Here is an 18,609-nt window from a genome sequence, read left to right on the forward strand (position 1 = left end):
CATGCATGGAGGGTAGAGGTTGAATAATCAGATGTAATGATATGTTTTTCTCCCCATCTCATTCATTGAGAACTACTGAGGAAAAAATGTCTTGTGAGGCAGTAAAAGTGTTAAGTAGAAAAACAGACAGAAGCAGGTACCAGTGAAAGGTCTGCACTGGGACTATTTTCTAGAATGCCATAGACTGACAACTAGAAGTGAAGTGACTGAGAGCACTGGAGTAGAGCATGAGCAGAGCACATATCTGTAGCCTCCATGGACAGCGAAGTGTCCTAGGAAATTCCCAGCTATACAAAGAGGGTAAAACCAGGGTTGTGAACTTTATCCCCACCAAATACAAACATAAGTTTAGTGCCTACATGTACATGTTCAGTACCTTCTGATTTTCCTCATGAATGATTTTACCCCATCACTCGTGCTCCAGAATCTTCAGAGACGTTACTTACCATGTCTAAGTTTGGCAGCTTAGCTTTGTCAGTGTTCAGGGCCCCGACTTTCCAGTTCACAGCTCTTGCTAAGCAAACCCAGCTCTGTGCCCATAAGAGTGCTATCCCACTAAATGGGACCTACCTGAGGTCCCATTCACTGCTAGACTCCAGTGACACAGGCAAACATGAACATTACAATTTGCTGGTGATTTACGTGGTGCACACTCCTGGTAACCATCACACTCTCACATACATGGAGAAAAGGCCATCACAATCTGGTGTTCTTCATTCCTATGTGTACTTGCCGGAACATGCTGCTGCCTCTGATTGGCTGGAAGTACAGTCCCTTCGATTATGTGCTCAGTAAAGTCGGGGAAGTTAACTATGTGTTTGCAGCTCTCCTATTAGCATGTCTGAAAGGACTTTAGGATTTTTCCATCATGAGTATCATTCCTATTGCTACAACTACAACCTAGCTGGAGGTGATCTGAGCCATCTAATGGATTAACATACTAGTTTGTAGACTCAATAAGAGAAGCAGGACTAAAAATGGGTGGGGTAGGTATTGAGCAGCACTTTCAAGGGGGACATCACTGAAGCACTTGTGTCTTACCTGTAATCTAGCTGCTTGGGAGGATGAGATCTGAGGATTGTGATTCAAAGCCAACCAGGGCAGAGAAGTCCATGAGACTTATCTCCAGTTAAACAGCAAAATACCATAAGTAGAAGTGTAGCTGAAGTGGTAGTGCACCAGCCTTAAGGGAAAAAAAGCTAAGCAACAGTTCAAAGCCCTAGTATCAGCACACACATACACATGCACACCCCCAAAAGACATGAAGTTGCCACAATGAGACATATATCTTTATATAAGATTTCAATAGGGTAAAAACGACAGTAGCAATTACATACAAGCATACAAGATTACAAGATAAAGCTTAGATTTACTTGCTCAAAATTTACTCATTGAACAGATCTCTTAAGTGTCACATAAAAATCTCTGGCTCTATTTTCCACAGACATATTATTTTACAGTCAAATCAGATTTACATACCAAAAGGCCAAGTGCAAATGTGAATGTAATCCAAGCTTTTTATTGGGGCAGGGGGAGGGAGGACTTGAACTTTGGGCCTGGATGCTGTCCCTGAGCTCTTTCACCCAGTTTTCTAGTGGTTCCTGGAGATAAGAGTCTCATGAACTTTTCTGCTGGGGCTGGCTTTGAACCATGATCCTTAGATCTTAGCCTCCTGAGCAGCTAGAACTACAGGCATGAGCAACAGGTACCTGTCAAGCTTATTTTTAGCAACAGTTTTCAAGTCACATTATCTTCTAAGTATAGGTATCAAGAGTTTCATTTAACCCATGGTTTACTAAGAAAAAGGAAATCTAAGCACACCATGTGGCAGAGGCAACATACTTTTTTGTGAACTGTAATGTTGGTCCATTTTACATGGGTCCAGGATTCAAACAATAGAAGAATCACTATTCTCAAGACATGCAACATTTTGACACTGCAAAAGCTTTTTGCTTCAGATTCTTAAGCAGTACATGTATTATAAGCTTTTTTTTTTCTTTTGGTCTGTCCTGGGGCTTGAACTCTGGGCCTGGGCATTGACTCTGAGCTCTTCAGCTCAAGGCTACCGCCCTACCCTGTGAGCCACAGTGCCACTTCCAGTTTTCTAGTGGTTAATTGTGAAGATAAGAGTCTCACAGACTTTAGTGCCCAGGCTGGCTATGAACCTTGATCCTCAGATCTCAGCCTCCTGAGTAGCTAGGATTACAAGAGTGAGCCACCTCACCCGGCTTTGTAAGCTTTTTTAAAATGCCATTTCCAAAAGTATATAATAAAGTCAAAGTATATGCTGTTAATTTCATTGATTTCTACAGAATCTTTGAGTGTGCATGTGTGTGCTGCTCCTGGGGCCTGAACTCACGACATGGGCACTGTCCCTGAAATTTGTTCTCAAGATTAATATGAGCACTTGAGCCATAGCTCTTCCTCCAGCTTTGAACTGCAATCCTCAAATCAAAGCCGCCTGAGTAGCTAGGCTTAGAGGGGTGAGCCACTGGTACCTGGCTTACTTCTGCAAAATCTTAGTTTAAAATCTACCAAATCTTGAGGATATTTGTTTTTGAATTGTTACATCAAGATCAAGCCACCTGAATTAAAAGTCAAAAGTTTAGTTTCAGTTTTTGAAATAAAAACTTCAAAATTGTTCAAACATCATAAATAACACTGCAGGCATATTAATATTGATAATCGACATGAAATAATACTATTTTAGAATATTAAGGAAATTATTACATTTAGATAAACAGACAGAGACAAGTTTTCCAAGTTGCTTAATACATTTACTCACAATGCACACATTCCTGAGTATTACCCACTGTGATGACTGGTTTCCTTCAGGATTTTTCTGCACTCAACTTAGCAGGTGCTTCTTCCCAAGAAACTGAACTTTTCTGTCAAATGCACTTGACCGAATAGGAGAATTGGGCTCATAAAATGGATTCATTGCAAACTAGGAACAGAAGAGAATATTAGTAAACTTATCAAAACAAAAAAGGATGACAAATCACAAGTCCTTCAAAGGAAATTATAAAAAGTCTGAGGACTTTATTTGCAAGTTTCATTGAAAATGTTCCACTGTTAAACAACACATCTCCTTAAAGGAATTTTTCCTTCGGTGCTTCAGTGGTTTTTGTTCCTATTTTTTTTGGCCAGTCCTGGGGTTTGAATTGAGGGCCTAGGCACTGTCCTTGTGCTTTCTCAAGGCTAGCATTCTACCTTGAGCCACAGCACTACTTCTGGCTTTTTCTGTGGATATGGTACCAAGGAATCAAACTCAGGGCTTCATGCATCTAGACAATCACTCTACCACTAGGTCACATTCCCTGACCTGGTGCATCAGTTTTGATAAGTACTTGTGGCTAAACTAATAGATGTGTGACAAATATTGCCTGTGCAAATTCACTCTTATGTAAAATACTAATCTAATATATTGGATTGACTGTCGAACACTTTGGACTACAAAAGCAAATGAAAAACCTGTAATATATTTAGACTTAAAAAAGCTATACCAGAGGCCGGGAGTTTGGCCTAGTGGTAGCGTGCTTGCCTAGCATGCACGAAGACCTGGGTTTGATTCCTTGGTACCACATACATAGAAAAAAAGCCAAAAATGGTGCTGAGGCTCAAGTGGTAGAGCTCTAGCCTTGAGAAAGTCCAAGGACAGTGCTCAGGCCCTGAGCTCAAGCCCAGGACTGGCAAAAAAAAAAGCTATAGCATATTGCTGCTTAGTAACTTATTTTGTCTATACGTTTATGCCAGTAATAAGGCATGAACTCAGAGTCTCATGCTTGCCTTTAGCTTTTTCACTGGAGGCTGGAAGTTTTCAGTTGAGTCATACCTCCACTTATAGCTTTTTGATAGTGAACTAAAGAGTCTCTTGTGTTTATCTGCTTGGGATAGCTTTGAACCATGATCCTCAGATCTTACTCTCCTGATTACCTAGGATTACAGGTATGAGCTACCTGTGCTCAGCAAGTAACTCCTAAAGTGACTTCTGTTTGAGACAGTCTAACTGTATAGCCCAGAATGGCCTCGAAATATAGATAATCCTGTCTCAGCTCCTGAGTGCTGTGATTACAGAAATGTACTGCCTTGTATAATAGATTTTTACCCATGTTTTCAATATTCCAGCACAGTGCTAAATAACTGTTCCTTAGTTGATACAGCAAGTGTATTATAGCACATGAGAAATAATATTCACCACCATTGACTAGAAATGTCCAGTTTTGTTATGGTGCTTTATCTGTAAAACTCAAGTCTAAATATCGAGCATACATCAGCATATACTGTTGTTGGCACTAAAGTCTAACTATGACATCCTATTGCTACTTCATTTGTCAAACGAATATATATTAAAACAAAACAGGTGCCACCACTGTCCTTGAATGGCTATTTGATAATAAAAGAATCACTTCCTGTTAGGTACCAGTGGCTCACACCTATAATCTTAACTACTCAGGAGGCTGAGATCTGCGATGATGGTTTGAGGCCAGCCTGGGAAGACTAATCATCTCCAATTAACCAGCAAAAAGCTGGGAGTGGGGGTGTAGCTCAACTGGTAGAACAGCAGCCTTGAGCAAATTAGTTATGCAAAAGGGTAAGGTAGCGTTCAAGCACTGGTAATGGCCCATACGCCACCAAAAAAAAAAAACAAAACCCAAGGCACTTCCTACCAATTTGTGGTCTATATTCATCACTGCAAGTTATTTGGAAACTGCATCTTATCTGTAAAGTCAAGGGAAAAAGTCTTAAAGTATTTTCCCTAAGATAGACTGGCATCTTTGCTCTTTAGGAATCTGCAATGAAGTCAGGCTTCTTAATTAAAGGGTAAGAACGACACTGACTTACTTTCACCATAACCTAAAACTCACTACCATGATTGTTTTGCTGAACACAACTTGATTTGGCAGTGAATAGTTGGCCCTTGGGAAAATTGGCAGAACTTGTTCTCACTGAGTGAGAGCTAGTCGAAAATGACAACTTCAGCATAAGAAACATACTTAAACAGAACAGTCTCCTGTGAAAGTTAGAATCCCATTTCAATCAGACTTTTAGAAATTACAGACCAGACCATACCTTTATGTATAAATCATAGACATCAGTAAAGAAGTTCTTTATTCCATCTTCTTGCCTTATATCATGAAGCATAATAAATCTCATATGTGAAAAAATTAAGGCATAATCTTTATTAAAAATGAAAAATGAAAAGCAATCACTTAGCCAGGCTGGTGGCTCATGCCTGTAATCCTAGTTACTCAAGAGGCTGAAATGTGAGAACAGTTTGAAGACCATGAGATGAGATACTTATCTCTAATTCACTACCAAAAAGTCAGAAAAGGTTCTTCAAATGAGTCATATGTTCTGTTTTTCAATGGGACAGTTGTTGAATACATAAACTGGGTTTAAAGGCAACTCAATTTTATCTTAGGATGTAATCTTTAAAATTAGAAAACAAAGCTAGGAACACAGCTTAAGAGTAGAGCATGTAGCAAGCATAAGACCCCAAATTCAAATTGCAAAAAAATAAATTTAGAAAACAGATGTAAACCTGAGCATGGGTAACTCATGCCTGTAATCCTAAGATACTCAGGAGGCAGAGATTTGAGCATCACACTTTGAAGTCAGCTTGGGCAGGAAAGTCTGTGAGACTCCAATCAAAACTACCCCCAAAAGCTGGAAGTAGAGCTGTGGCTCATGGTAGTGCATTAGCCTTGAGCAAAAGCAGCTCAGGGACTGTGACAAGGTCATGAGTTCAAGTCCCAAGACCAGCATCAGAAAAAAAAAAGAAAAATCACTCTTAATATCATTCAGATAAACCTTCATTTTATATGTGACATAGCTTGAAAAATAATATTTAAAAAATAAATAAAACATTTTTTGCCTACTAAAAGTAGCCCTCCCATTAAGTAGGAAGTTTCCCATTTTATGTGACTCTTTTAAGTCTAGAAATTCAGAGTCTGGCTTCTGTGTTCCATACTCTTCTCCCCTCTCCCCCGACCTTTTTTGGTGCTGAGAATGGAACTCTGGATGTTTGCTAGGCAAATGCTTTGGGCAAGTGCTTTGTCACTAAGCTATATCTCAGCCTTCTTCTACACTCTTACAGTTTGTTAACCCAACCTTTAATTAGCCATATTTCCTAGTAAAGAAAGGATATGTCCTGCAGTGACAAATGCTGACACAAACCACTCATTGAATTTGTCCACGGTTTTCAAATACATGTTGTTTGAAAGCCACATGTTTTCATCCACAAGGTCAAGAGCAGCGTGAGCTATGAACTGGTTCAGATGGCGATGATCATCCTGAATGACAGAGGACAGTGACACACATTTCCAGATGACCTCGGGATTATAACAACTCATTCTATAAACTCTGTATATGACTTTATAGTGAGGAAAAATACTATTATTAACACAAGACTTATATAAAAGCTTTATGATTTTTCAGTCTGAAATGATATATAAAACTCAAAAAGAAAAAAAAAGTGAATTAATATGTTCAAAAACTATATTAAGATCAGGAGCCAGTGGCTTACATCTGTAATCCTAGCTATTCAGAAGGCTGAGATCTGAGGATTCAAGGTTCAAAGTCAGCCTAGGCAGATAAATTCCCAATTAACTAGCAAAAAGCTGGAAGTGGAGGTGCAGCTCAAGTGGTAGAGTACATCATAAATGCAGGGCTGGGGGGACTGAGCACAAGTTTGAGGCTCTGAGTTCAATTCCCAGTAGTGGTTTACAAAAAAAAAACTATACTGAAAATTATGTTTTTGTGTATTCCAAGGAAGACACAATTCTATAACCATTTAAACATGTGAAAAAAGTACTATATTTAAGGGGGGGAAGGTAGAGTCCAACTCTAGGAGTCTCACATTTGATTGAAGACATGAGATCGGAAAACTGTGTATGTAAGTGGACGTGGATCAGAGAACCCTTTAGGTGAAGTAGGTGGTGGTGGTGAAGGAGAAGGTATAGATAAATTGTGCCGTGCATTCAGAGTAAAGGCCTGAGAATTGAGCATCCTGAGCAGCAGCACCAGAGAAGCAGCAGGCAGGTGGGCTGGAACTTGTGTCAGTTCACTCGAGGACTCTTTCAGATGGACAGGATTTATATGGCATAAAGATAAGGGAATCATGGGAGGCTACCAGGCTCAACGCAATTTCAGCTATAAGCAATGATTTGGAATAACCAGTGGTTTGAAGTCAGCTTGGACAGAAAAACCATAAGAGTATTTTTTCTAATTAGACAGCAAAAAACCAGAACTGGAGCTGTGGCTCAAAGGGTAGAGCACCAACTATGATTGAAAAAGCTGAGCCAGAGTGCGAGGACCTGAATTCAAGCTCCAGTTCTAACATCAACTTAAAAAAAAAAGCCAGACACTGTGGCTCTCACCTGTAATCCTAGCTACTCAGGAGGCTGAGCTCTGAGGATCATGATTCAAAGCCAGCCCAGACACTAAAGCATGTGAAATTCTTATCTCCAATTAACCACTTGAAAAGGGAGAGTGGGGCTATGGCTCAAGGACTAGGGCAGTAGCCTTGAGCTGAAGAGCTCAGGGACAGTGCCCAGGCCCCAGAGTTCAAGCCCTATGACCCATAAAAAAATAAAATAAAATTTCAAAGAATACCTGTTGTGATTGAATAGTGTCCTCCTCAAAATTCATACGCTGAAGTTCTAAGTTCCAGTATCTCTGACTGTGGGCTTAGTAGGAAAGAAGGTCACTGCAGATATGGTTAAGATGAGGTCATACTGGAATATTCCAGTAATTGGTGTCCCTATAAAAATGGGAGATTCAGCCAGGTGTGGTGGCTCACACCTGTAATCCTAGCTACACAGGAGACTGCGATCTGAGGATCAAGGTTCAAAGCCAGTCCGGGTACAAAAGGACCTGAGACTCTATCTCCAATTAACCTCCAAAAACGGGAAGTGGGGCTTGGCTCAAGGGTAGGGTAATAGCCTAGAGTTGAAGAGCTCAGGGCCTAGTTCAAGCCCCATGACCCACACACAAAAAAGGAGATTTAAGCCAGGTATAGTGATTCATGTCAGTAATCCTAGATACTCCAGAGGTGGTGAGCACGAGGATTTCACTTTCAAGACTGAGCAAAAATACTTCATGAAACTCCATCTCAAATAATAAAAAGTTGTCATCCTAGCTATACAAGAAGCTTAAATATCCACAGAAATATAGGCTGCATGGTTTCCCTCACTTATGATAGCTAGAAAGTGCTTCTAAATCTACAAGTAAATACACTGGATGGTTAAAAAGAAAACACAGTAGGACATGCTACATTATACAGGACTCTAGGCAATCACACACCATGGGCTTCTGATCCTATAAATAATGTTTATCAAAATGAATAGGAAATAAAAACAAGACTTTTTTCCCCTTCGTTGCTGTTTTTGGTTTCTTTTCCTTTTGTTTGTTCATATATTTATCTGTCTTTCAGGGCACAAAAAGGCACAGAAATGGAGGCAAACAACTACAGCAATGGTACTGAGACATGATGTGGGTGGGGATGCAAAGGAAAAACTGAGAGAATAAGGGAGGTGACATTCATCAAAAATAAGCGCTTTCTCTGACTTATACCTGAATACCAAAAGAGCTGAAGATAATGGTGCAAATGGTAAACTGTCCACTTAGCAAGGTTGAGGCTTGAGGAAGGGATGTGGAATTGGGCTGCCACAAGCTCAGAAACTACCTTCAGATGAAGGTTGGCAGGCCAACACCGATTTCACACTCAAGACAACAGATTTCTGTTGCTTTACACTAGTCACGTTTTAGTATTTTGTTACATTTGTGCTTGCTGAGGAAACTGTTCCCATGACTAGGCTGGGGGAAAGCTGCCAGTTGCTCTGAAGTCCCTTGTACAGCTAGAGTATGTTTACTTCATCCATGTTGCCATGACAAAGCTAACTGAATCCTTAAGAAATGTACTTGGTTTCTGGCTCACAGCAGTGTTTTCTACGACTTCCTACTAGTCATCACTTTAAGGAACAGACTGAGAACAACTGTAGAAATTCTTTAAGGAGGTGAGTAGTAGCAAGGAAAAGAACTGAGATCAAGTGATCAAGTGTTTTTCTATGTGCTGTTTTTGCCAAAATTCTTCTGGGGTCCATAGAAACTGATTCAGTAGCCATGCCCCCAAACTAACTGGTGCTACAGAAATACTTCAAAACAAGGGTGTTCTTTGTTTTATTTTGTTTCTTTTGCTTCCCAACCTGGGGTTTGAATTCAGAACCTGGCTGCTATCCTTGAGCTTTTTGCTGAAGAGTGGTGCCCCATACTTGAGCAGTTACTTGGAGATAAGAGTCTCATGGATTTCCTGGTTGGCTCTCATTGAACCATGATCCTTATGTCTCAGCCTCATGAGTAATTAGGATTACAGGCATGAGCCACTGGTGCCCAGCTACACAAAAGCTTTTAGTACAGTGTTTTCATAAGCGTGTACCTATAGTTAACCAACAAAATGCCAGACTGGAAGGGTGGCTCAAGTGGTATAATGCGAGCAAACTTATGCAAAAGCATAAGGCCCAGAGTTAAGCCTTAGTACCAGTGAACGAATACACACACACACACACACACACACACACACACACACGCACACAATCTCTACTGTACTGTTATGGCAGGACTTCAAATTGTATATTTAGATTGATTCAAATAAAAAACACCTTAGGTTAAAGGATATTAAACCTACTTGTAAAAGTTGGAGGAAACATACACCATACTTGCTAGCAAATTATTAGAAACATGCATTATCATAAAATAACGGAAATGACTGGGCTGTTCTAAAGAATTGATGAGTTTACTCTCAAAGGTATGTACCAAGTTATGCCTTTGGAACCATTCTAGACAATGAGGAAATTGGGAGGGAGGGGAAAGAGGAGGGATTATCACCTCTGGCATTGCCAGATTGCAGCACTGCAGAAACCACCGGAAAAAAAGGTGCTTTTCAGCAAGTGCTAGCACAACGAGGAGTAGCAGGTTTCTTCTAATCCTTTCTTGTATAACTTGATCTATGTCTATCTTCATGAAAAATATGATTTAATGAAACAAAACAGTATTTTTGTTTCCCTGGCTAGGTTTCCTCAGTGGATGGGAATTGAGACACCATTTCACTGGAGTGGGCTTCGACTGTCTCATCTGTATAGAACCTTTCCATTTTTACATATTACAACAGCATAAAAATTCTTATGGAATTTAAGATTCTATACGCACTTTGGATTCTGCTTTCCCAGCTGGCAAAAATTCCATTTCAAAAACTGGATTATCATGGTGGCCAACAATTACAAAATAGAAGCTTCCAGACATTCTCTTCAATATACAGTTCCTAAGCAAATACAAAATAACACATTTTTAGCACTCAATATTGAAATCCAAAAATTATTGACAGCAAATTTAGAATTGTTCTTTAAGTTGACATCTTCGAAGTAGATACCAAGTTGGTGTCTTCTTGACATCTTCATGACCTTGGCAGGCTTTCCTGTATATTCTTACAGATAAGACTTTTGAACCATACAAAATAAATATAGAAAGTACTCTACGGTCAAAGACAAACTGGAACACCTCCAGCATGAAATCATAAAGATAACATTCTCATGATGCCAAAGTCAGGAACATTCAGCTTAAGGATCTTTATGCGTCCAATAGAATAAGTTCAGCTTCATCTGGACTGAAGAAGCTAGCATTAACATTAATTAGCATTACCACTTAGAAAGAAAGTACTGGTTAGTTAAGTACAATGGAAAGGCAATAAAGGCAAAAGAAAAGAGTAAGCTTTCCTTAAAAATTTCCAGGAGGCATCCTTCAGAGGAAACTAAAAATAAACTATAAGGCAGGTATGATAGCTCATGTCTATAACTGCAATTACTTTACAAGGCAGAAATCAGGAGGATCACAGTTTGAAGTCAGTATTAGCAAAAAAGTTAGCACGGTTGTACATACCCATAATCCTAGCTACATAAGAGGCATAAGTAGATGTCTGAGGTTGACCCTGGGGCAAAGATTTAAGGCCCTATCTTAAAAATCAAAAATAAAGTAACAGAGGTGGGGAGAGCATTCCCTAAGTGGTAAAATGTCTATCTAGTATGTACCACATCTTGAATTTAAACTCCAGTGCTTTAAAAAAAGGATTCAGGTGCTGGTGCCTCATGTTTATACTACTAGCTACATAGGAGGCTGAAATATGAGAATTACAGTTCAAAAACAGCCTGGACAAGAAAGTCCATGAGACTCTTATCCCCGATTTACCTAAAATCCGTAAGTGGAGCTAGTCTTGCAAAAAAAAAAAAAAAAAGAGCTGAGGAACAGCACTCAGGCCCTGAGTTCAAGTTACATGAATGACAAAAAGTTTGCCCAGTTAAGGAGAAAGATTAAAAAAGAAGGTATAGAAGAAAAAAGAAGTCAGACACCAATATTTCACATCTGTAATCCTATTTACTGAGGAGCCTGAGATCTGAGGATTGAGGATCAGAGACCCAGCAGACCAATCTGTGAGACAAGTCAGTTAACCTCTAAAAAGCCAGAGTGGGAGGTATGACTCAAGAGGTAGGCTAACAGCTATGAACATTAAAAAAAAAAAAAACAAAAGAGGGGCCAGGAGTTTGGCCTAGTGGTAGAGTGCTTGCCTAGCATGCACGAAGACCAGGGTTCGATTCCTCGGTACTACATACATAGAAAAAAGCTGGAAATGGTGCTGAGGCTCAAGTGGTAGAGCTCTAGCCTTGAGAAAATCCAAGGACAGTGCTCAGGTCCTGAGTTCAAGTCCAGGACTGGCAAAAAAAAGCCAAAAGAGAGTGAGAGGTCTGATGTCCAAACCTCAGTATAGGCAGAAAAATAAAACTAAAGACAAAGAGAACAGAAAGGGAAAGGAAAGGAAGGGGTGGGGAGGTAGAGGGAGAGAGGGAGGGAGAAAGGAAGAGGGAGGAAAGAAATAGTAAAGAGAAAGAAATAGTAAAACTGGATAAGAAAGTAAATCAAGAATGACACAAAAGCTATGCAAAACTAGGAAAATTGGCAATAATTCTCCAGAGAAAACTGATAAGAGGAGGAAAGGGAACTTGAAATGGACCACATAAACAATGATATCATGAATCATGAATTCTTGCTGGATTAGGTTCAGGGCTAGTGTTTACCACGGCTTTCTTAAGTACAAACAATTAAGCAGCAGCAGCAGCAACAGAAAACACATGCGCAAGGAACACCCCCCCCTTACTTGTCCCTTTATGGAATCCAGGAATGAGAGAAAAGCACAGTGTTTAAGTGTGAAGATGGACAAAAAGGGAACTGAAAGACAGATGCACAGGAGTTCTGTTACAAACCACCCAGCTGGGCAAATGAGACAGAGCTTTCTTTATATACAATCTGTCCTTGACTAGAGCTGCCAAAAACTTGATTTTGTAAACAGCTGAAGAAGCAGGAAGGGCTGTAACTCTCCATTTATTCCGTGATAGCAACCCTGACAGGTGAAGTGGAAGAAATGAAAATCCTAGGAGAAAAGAACTCTACTATCTCTGCAATGGAATGTCTGTAATCTTTAGCAATTGCTCATAGGCTTTCCACATCTTGAGCCTTGGGCAAAGATGATAAAGTGATACTTGCCCTTTGCTGTCTACATATAAACATTCTGCCATGAAAAGGTGCTATACTCACACTGTACAATATGGGGGCCCTAAGCATTTGATTTTTCATTCTAATTGACTTAAACCTAAATGGCCACATCTTGCTAGTGGCTACAAAACAGACAGAACAGCAGAGCTCTAAATCAATTATTCCAAAGGGAGTAAATCAATAGTTACCTTAATAAGAAACTTAATTAGTAATAAATAATTAACTGCTCCCTGATAAATAAATAATATCCCTCTCTCAAGATGTCCACATACTAATGCCTGGAATCAGTGCATCTATTAGGGTTCCTGGCAGAGGAGAGTTAAGGTTGCAGATGGAATTAAAGCCGCTCATCTCAAGGTAGTAAAAGTGTCCTCTACTATTCAAGTGAGAGAAGTATGGTCACAGATGACACTAAAACTGGAAGGAAGGAGCCAGACATGTTGGTTCAAGCCTGCAATCCCAGAACTCAAGACACTGAGGGTTAAGTTGGAGGCCAACAAAAATGAAATAGGGAATCCCTGTCTCAAAAAAAACAACACAGAAGGAAGAAGCAACAGAGGAAAGTGAGGGAGAAGTGTGGCTTATGGAGGGAAGAGTCACAAAGATGCAACATCAATGGCTCTGAAAGGAAATGAAGGGGACACAGGGAAGGAACGTAGGTAGCCTCTTGAAGATGGAAAATAGAAAACAGATTCTCTCCAGAGTTATGAAAAGCACACAGCCCTTCTAGCTTGATTTTAGTCTAGCAAGACATGTGAGATTTCTCTAGAACTCTAAAATAACAAATTCGTGTTGTATCACGCCAATTGTGGCAATTTGTGAAGGCATGTCTAAGCTAAAAGCGTGGGCATGAGAATAAAGGAAGGCAATACTAAGGCGGTGTCAGCATACAGGTGGACAGCACAGTTTATTCGAGACAGACCAAAGGTAGTTCACCTCCAGGGTTCTGAGTCTAAATGCACTTTGGCCAGGATGTGCCAATTCAAAAATAGCTGCAGCAATATGAGGACGAGAGTGTGGAAAAGACCAGGGTGGGGTTATTTTCCAGTACTAATCCCAACACCTCACCTGCTTAATGTTTGCAAAAGGAACTGCAGAGAAAGGGTGCAGGGTGAATAGGGAGGCTGGAGGCAGGTGTGACAAGTAGGATTTCAGCATTAAGTTGCTCTGCTGCTGAGAAGAACCTTCAGAAGGCGCCAGTGCTGAGAGGTTCTAGGAGTGGGTCTGAAGACTGCTGAGGAATATTGTGTTCAGGTGGTTAACAGCATGTGCGTGACAAGCTGCCAGAGTTTGGTAAGGTACCTGTGAAGAGATTTCCACCGTGGCAAGGGAGCAGACTTGGTGGCTGACAGAAGAGAGTCAGGAATCTCAATTGTGGTGCAAATAGAAGCTGTCTCTCACTGTCCCTCGGTGTCACTAGGGAGACTTGGACTTCTTTTGAGAGGGAGAAAACAAAAATCAACTTGGTGAGATTAGGAGCTGTCTTAAACATGAAGAAATACACAATGTAAGAAGTACACCACTGAGTAACAAAAACAGGGAGCGGCAATCTATGGGGCTAGCATCAGAAAAGCAAAGCCTATAGGATTAAAGTGTGTAAATATGGCAAGGAAAACAAATTCCTTTGTAGAAGATGATCAGGAAAAGCAGGGAAGAAAGGTCAACTGCTTCAAGCACTAGGTATACATTAAATAACAAAATGCAGATGTGGTTCATTTCCATTTTCTCTTAGGAATGACTTTCAAACAGCAGATCTGGAAAAAATCAGGTTAGGCAGGGTACAAACCGCAAAATAAATCTATTTAAAAATATCTAGCCATTTCAACAAATTCAAGCCTTCAGGTCCTGGAAAATTATAAAGCTTCTATTAACAAATGTAGCTTAGGCACAGAAATGTGCCCTACTCTTAAAGAGACAGGTGAATGTTATTTTTTTTCAGAAACAGGAAAACAGATTATCTCCTAGTCTATAACTGTATACATTCAGAGAGACTAAAACATCAAAATAAAAATGTAGTAAATGTCTATTTGAGGCCAGATATAACAATAGGAAGTTTTATTATAAACTCATTTAATATAAATTACTTAAAAATGTGATAGGTCATTGTTTAATCATACTGTACTTTTACTGAGAACAAGCCAGGCCAAACCTTTCCTGTTTTGGAAGGGAAATATAGTAGGTAGTCAGTAAATGAGTTTCTGTGATAATTTGGTAGTTATCTAAGAACAAAACTGAAGACTTGTAGCCTGTAGTGATGGCTACATTGTCTTCCTAGAAGGATGCTCTGAGTCCACACGTTGTTTATCTGTTCACTGTTATATTCTCAGAGCTATAACAACACCAGGAGCCCAGGGGCACTTGTTATGTGCAGAATAAGGATGACTTATAGTTGACCTGAGTGTCAATACTCAAAGAACATCGGGTGTTCTATGTAGTAAATTTGTAGTCCAGCATCTTTAGGGAGGCTTTGCAATTGACCTTAACCTAGTTCATCTCAGTATAATCAACAACCTGGTTTCTTGCTATGCTGCCCATGCAGGCCTGTAGCTACTGAATTAAAGGTACTACCTATCACACCTAGAATTGAATCAGTGACTTGGATAAAGACAATTTTCCACATCTAAAGATAATGCTAAGGCAAAAGTTTGGAGTGTGTAAAATGGCTATGACTAGGACAGTTAGGTGGATTCATAAGATATAACTGAATAGAATGAGACAAAATGAGCCCTGTACTTGAGTTTGAAAAACAAACAACTGAGCCTGGTGCTGGTGGCTCATGCTACTCTGGAAGCAAAGATCTGGAGACCATGGTTCAAAGCCAATCTGGGCAGGAAAGTTTGTGAGATTCTTATCTCCTATTAATTGCCTGAAAACTGGAAGTAGAGCTGTGGCTCAAATTGGCAGAGTGTTAGCCTTGAGCAAAAAAGCTCAGGGATAGAGCCCAGGACCAGAGTTCAAGCCCCATAACTGACCAAAAAAATCAACTTCACAACAATAGCAGGAGGGAAAATTAGCTTAAGAGCAATTCATCTAAATAAACCCCCCAATTTTAATTTACTCTAAGTGCATTATGGATAAAAACAAGCTAAAACAATTTAGGCTATGTTAAGAGAAAAACTATGTCCAAATAAAGTTGGGAAAATGTCCATGTCTTCACTAATAATATTATCTTTGGGGAGGGATTTCTGGGAACTCATTTTAAAAGGATCAATATCTCTAAACTCTAAACTGTGTGTGATGGGAGAAAGGCAGGATCTAGGCCAGAGATGCTCTAGAAGCAAAAGGCAGAGGAAAAATTGAGTTGTGTTAAACTAAGGGGAGAAAAGACCTTTCAGTGGGTTGGGCAACATTATGCCACTTAATAGAAAAGGGATTTGATTAGGAATGACAAAGGGTTTCTTCTCTTGGGCAACTTCTAAATACCTGGTAATGACAACCAGACCTGGTGCTGAGAAAGAATTGCAGATAAAGTATGTTCTAGCAATAAACAGCTGCAATCAACTATTCATGCTGTTATGGGTTTGGAGAGAGTGTGCTGCCAACATGAGGGCCAAATATTTGGTAGCTTGGTACTAGACACACTTACTCAGAGCTGTTCTATATGCCAAGCCCAAGGCTGTTCATTTGAAGTTATTGGGGAGTGAAATGTGTGCAGGGGTCAGATAGAAAACCACCAGTGCCAGAGTAGTAGAACTCAATGAACATGCAAGTCCTTTCCTACTGAAGAATTTCAAGTTGCAGGTTATGCAAGGTGAACCTCCTACATCTCAGTTCCAATGGGATCCATTTGTATTGCAAATACCTATGTCTAGACAGCAGTGGTTTCAGTTGTTTCATAGACAGGAGCCTTGTGTGATATAGGGCATGTCTACTGCAATGAGAAACAGTATGAATATTTTTTAACAGGTCTGTAATCGCAAAATTTCCTGTTAATAATATAAGCAATGCCCCCCTCCCTCAAATGAAACTTGCTGCTTTTAGGGAAACATCTCATCTAACACTATTCCATTTTAGGACCAAGGGTCTGGGTAGGAGAGAGTGTATCTTCAAGTACTGATACTTTATTAGCAGCATTTTCAATGTGGTATCTTTTTGAAACAGTTTCATCATTATTTCACCAAAGTCTTAGCTACAAGATTGTGTATTCAGAAGATACTCTCATGTGGTCACTGCTTGATTTTATTATTCATCCTGTGAGAATTGTGTGATCTAGTTTTTTTCTCCCAAACTCTTTTTGACCACTTTTACTCCAAAATTACTATTCTCTCTTCAAACTGAGACTGTTCTCTCCCTGATTCTCCCTTATCCATTTAATGTCCAACTAAGTGCCTCTTCCACAATTATACCCAACAAAAGCCTGAGTTTTTTTAACCTCCTATGAAGTCTATTACTGTCATTGTCTCTTACGTTTTGAAACTTTTCTTCTTCCATAGCACGAGATCAAAACTCATTGTACTCTGTGATGCTATGCACAAAGCTGACCTTGATTCAGTTTTGTTCCTTAGGACTTAGATACACTGTATCCAGGACAGAATCTCCTCAAATGGTTCTTGACTTCTGTATTCCTTTGCTCTCTTTCTCCTTCCTAAGATACTTTACTTTTCACTCCCCATCTAAATTATAAGGTTTGAGTCACACTTTTTCCACAGATATGTCCTTCATCACTTCTACGTTAAAGCACCTCATGTTTTGTCTAAACCCTTTCTAATCTACCATGCATCTGAACTACCTTTTAAATTCGCTATCTGTAATGTTTTCATTCTAGTCTCTGAGTCATTTCTTTTCTTTTGTAAATTAGATTTATGCCTCCTGGACCCCTGCTTCGCCCGGTTTTATCTTTCTCACGGCATACAACGGAGCTATAACATTTAGGCATGGGCTCCTCAACTGGGTGCAATTTTTGCTCCTTAGAGGACATCGGGTGTTTTACACCTGCACAAGGCAGCGCAACGCTGCTGGCATTTAATAGGTGTAGACCAGGGATACGTTCAACCTTTCCCTACAATGCACAACACTGCAGTCCACGACAGAAGGTTTTCACTCCCAGTGGCGATCGAACCGCGCTAACAAACAGTCAGTTAAACGATCTAGTCAAAACCAAGCCTCCGCGAGGGTGGGGGACGTTTCCCAGGTCAAATGCAAGGGTGGACTGTCCAGGTGCGCTGTGACTAAGTCAGCCTATGGGGGACCCGCGGGGCTGGTCCGGCCGAGGCAGAAAGCAGGTAGTCGGCTAACATCGGCGTCACGCGGGGCCTGGGACGTCCCCCAAAGATCCAAAGCGACCGCCCCCTCCCCCCTCGTTCCAATTCCTACCTGTAATCTAATGTCCACAGCGGAACCGCCCAGCAGACGTGACAAAGACCCGCGCTCCACGATTTCAACCCAGAGTCCAGGAGAGGACCGTGAGAGAGCCCGCGCTGTGTTCTCGCGATACATGGGCGGGGTTTCTGGCTTGGCTGGGACAGTTGGCTGCCTGCGCCATTGCCATCCACACAAAGGCGGGTGGGGCTGATGCGCCCTGGGGAGGAGCTGGATAAGATCAGGGCAGTCCAAACTCCGGGTCTAACGCTTAGGGCTGCTCCCCGTTTCTCTGCTAAGTCTCCGCCTTCCTGCTGCATTTGGAAGTCCCCAGGATGTCTCGGCTCTGCACTGCCTTCCCTACTGCGAAGAAAGGAAGTGTGCGTGTTTACCAGAATTCTAGTTCTGATTCCTAGGCAGAGCGTCAGGCCCCCCATTCACAGAGCTCGGAAGACGGGGCTTCCTTCTCCTCCCGACCCCGCACCCCGATCCGATCTTCAAGTCTTGATGATGGCTGGGCGGGCTCAGGAGGAAGCAGATACTGATAGATTGCTCACCTCCTCACCTAGCTGGCACAGGCAGAAAGGAAGACTCTTGTTTGTGTTGGTTAAAGCTTAGGCATCTTAGGGCTTCCCGGGAGACCACAGGCCTGTTTTCAGAAATTCACGTCCCCTGTGCCCGCCAAGTAACTTGTAACCATTTTGTCTTCCA

The 18,609-nt window shown here is 40.8% G+C and overlaps 2 protein-coding genes across 7 annotated transcripts in view; one reads left to right on the plus strand and one right to left on the minus strand.

The window, feature by feature from the left end:
* Positions 1–1,262: 1,262 nt before the first annotated feature.
* On the minus strand, positions 1,263–18,081 carry Trappc2 (trafficking protein particle complex subunit 2). Of its 4 annotated transcripts, XM_090326782.1 has the most exons (6): positions 17,914–17,996; positions 13,903–14,034; positions 10,210–10,321; positions 6,148–6,296; positions 5,074–5,155; positions 1,264–2,947 (listed from the first exon to the last, which is right to left on the minus strand). In XM_090326782.1, the coding sequence occupies exons 3-6, from the start codon at positions 10,300–10,302 to the stop codon at positions 2,849–2,851; spliced, it is 423 nt and encodes a 140-aa protein (XP_090182908.1). In that variant the 5' UTR covers positions 10,303–10,321; positions 13,903–14,034; positions 17,914–17,996; the 3' UTR covers positions 1,264–2,848. The 4 variants fall into 4 exon arrangements, with proteins under 4 accessions (XP_090182910.1, XP_090182908.1, XP_090182911.1 ...); XM_090326784.1 differs by lacking the exons at positions 13,903–14,034; positions 17,914–17,996 and adding an exon at positions 7,618–7,765 and having other exon boundaries at positions 1,263–2,947; positions 10,210–10,295; XM_090326785.1 differs by lacking the exon at positions 13,903–14,034 and having other exon boundaries at positions 17,914–18,081.
* Ofd1 (OFD1 centriole and centriolar satellite protein) overlaps positions 18,081–18,609 on the plus strand; it is a 36,668-nt gene continuing 36,139 nt past the window's right edge. The window contains exon 1 of one of the 3 annotated variants that reach the window (XM_090326780.1): positions 18,081–18,278. In XM_090326780.1, coding sequence (XP_090182906.1) covers positions 18,234–18,278 — 45 coding nt within the window. In that variant the 5' untranslated portion in view covers positions 18,081–18,233. The remainder of the gene's footprint in view (positions 18,279–18,609) is intronic. The other 2 variants (XM_090326778.1, XM_090326779.1) reach the window with 2 other exon arrangements.

The sequence above is a fragment of the Megascapheus bottae genome, chromosome X (assembly GCF_031878675.1).
Source record: "Megascapheus bottae isolate mThoBot1 chromosome X, mThoBot2.hap1, whole genome shotgun sequence".
Classification (NCBI taxonomy): Eukaryota; Metazoa; Chordata; class Mammalia; order Rodentia; family Geomyidae; genus Megascapheus; species Megascapheus bottae.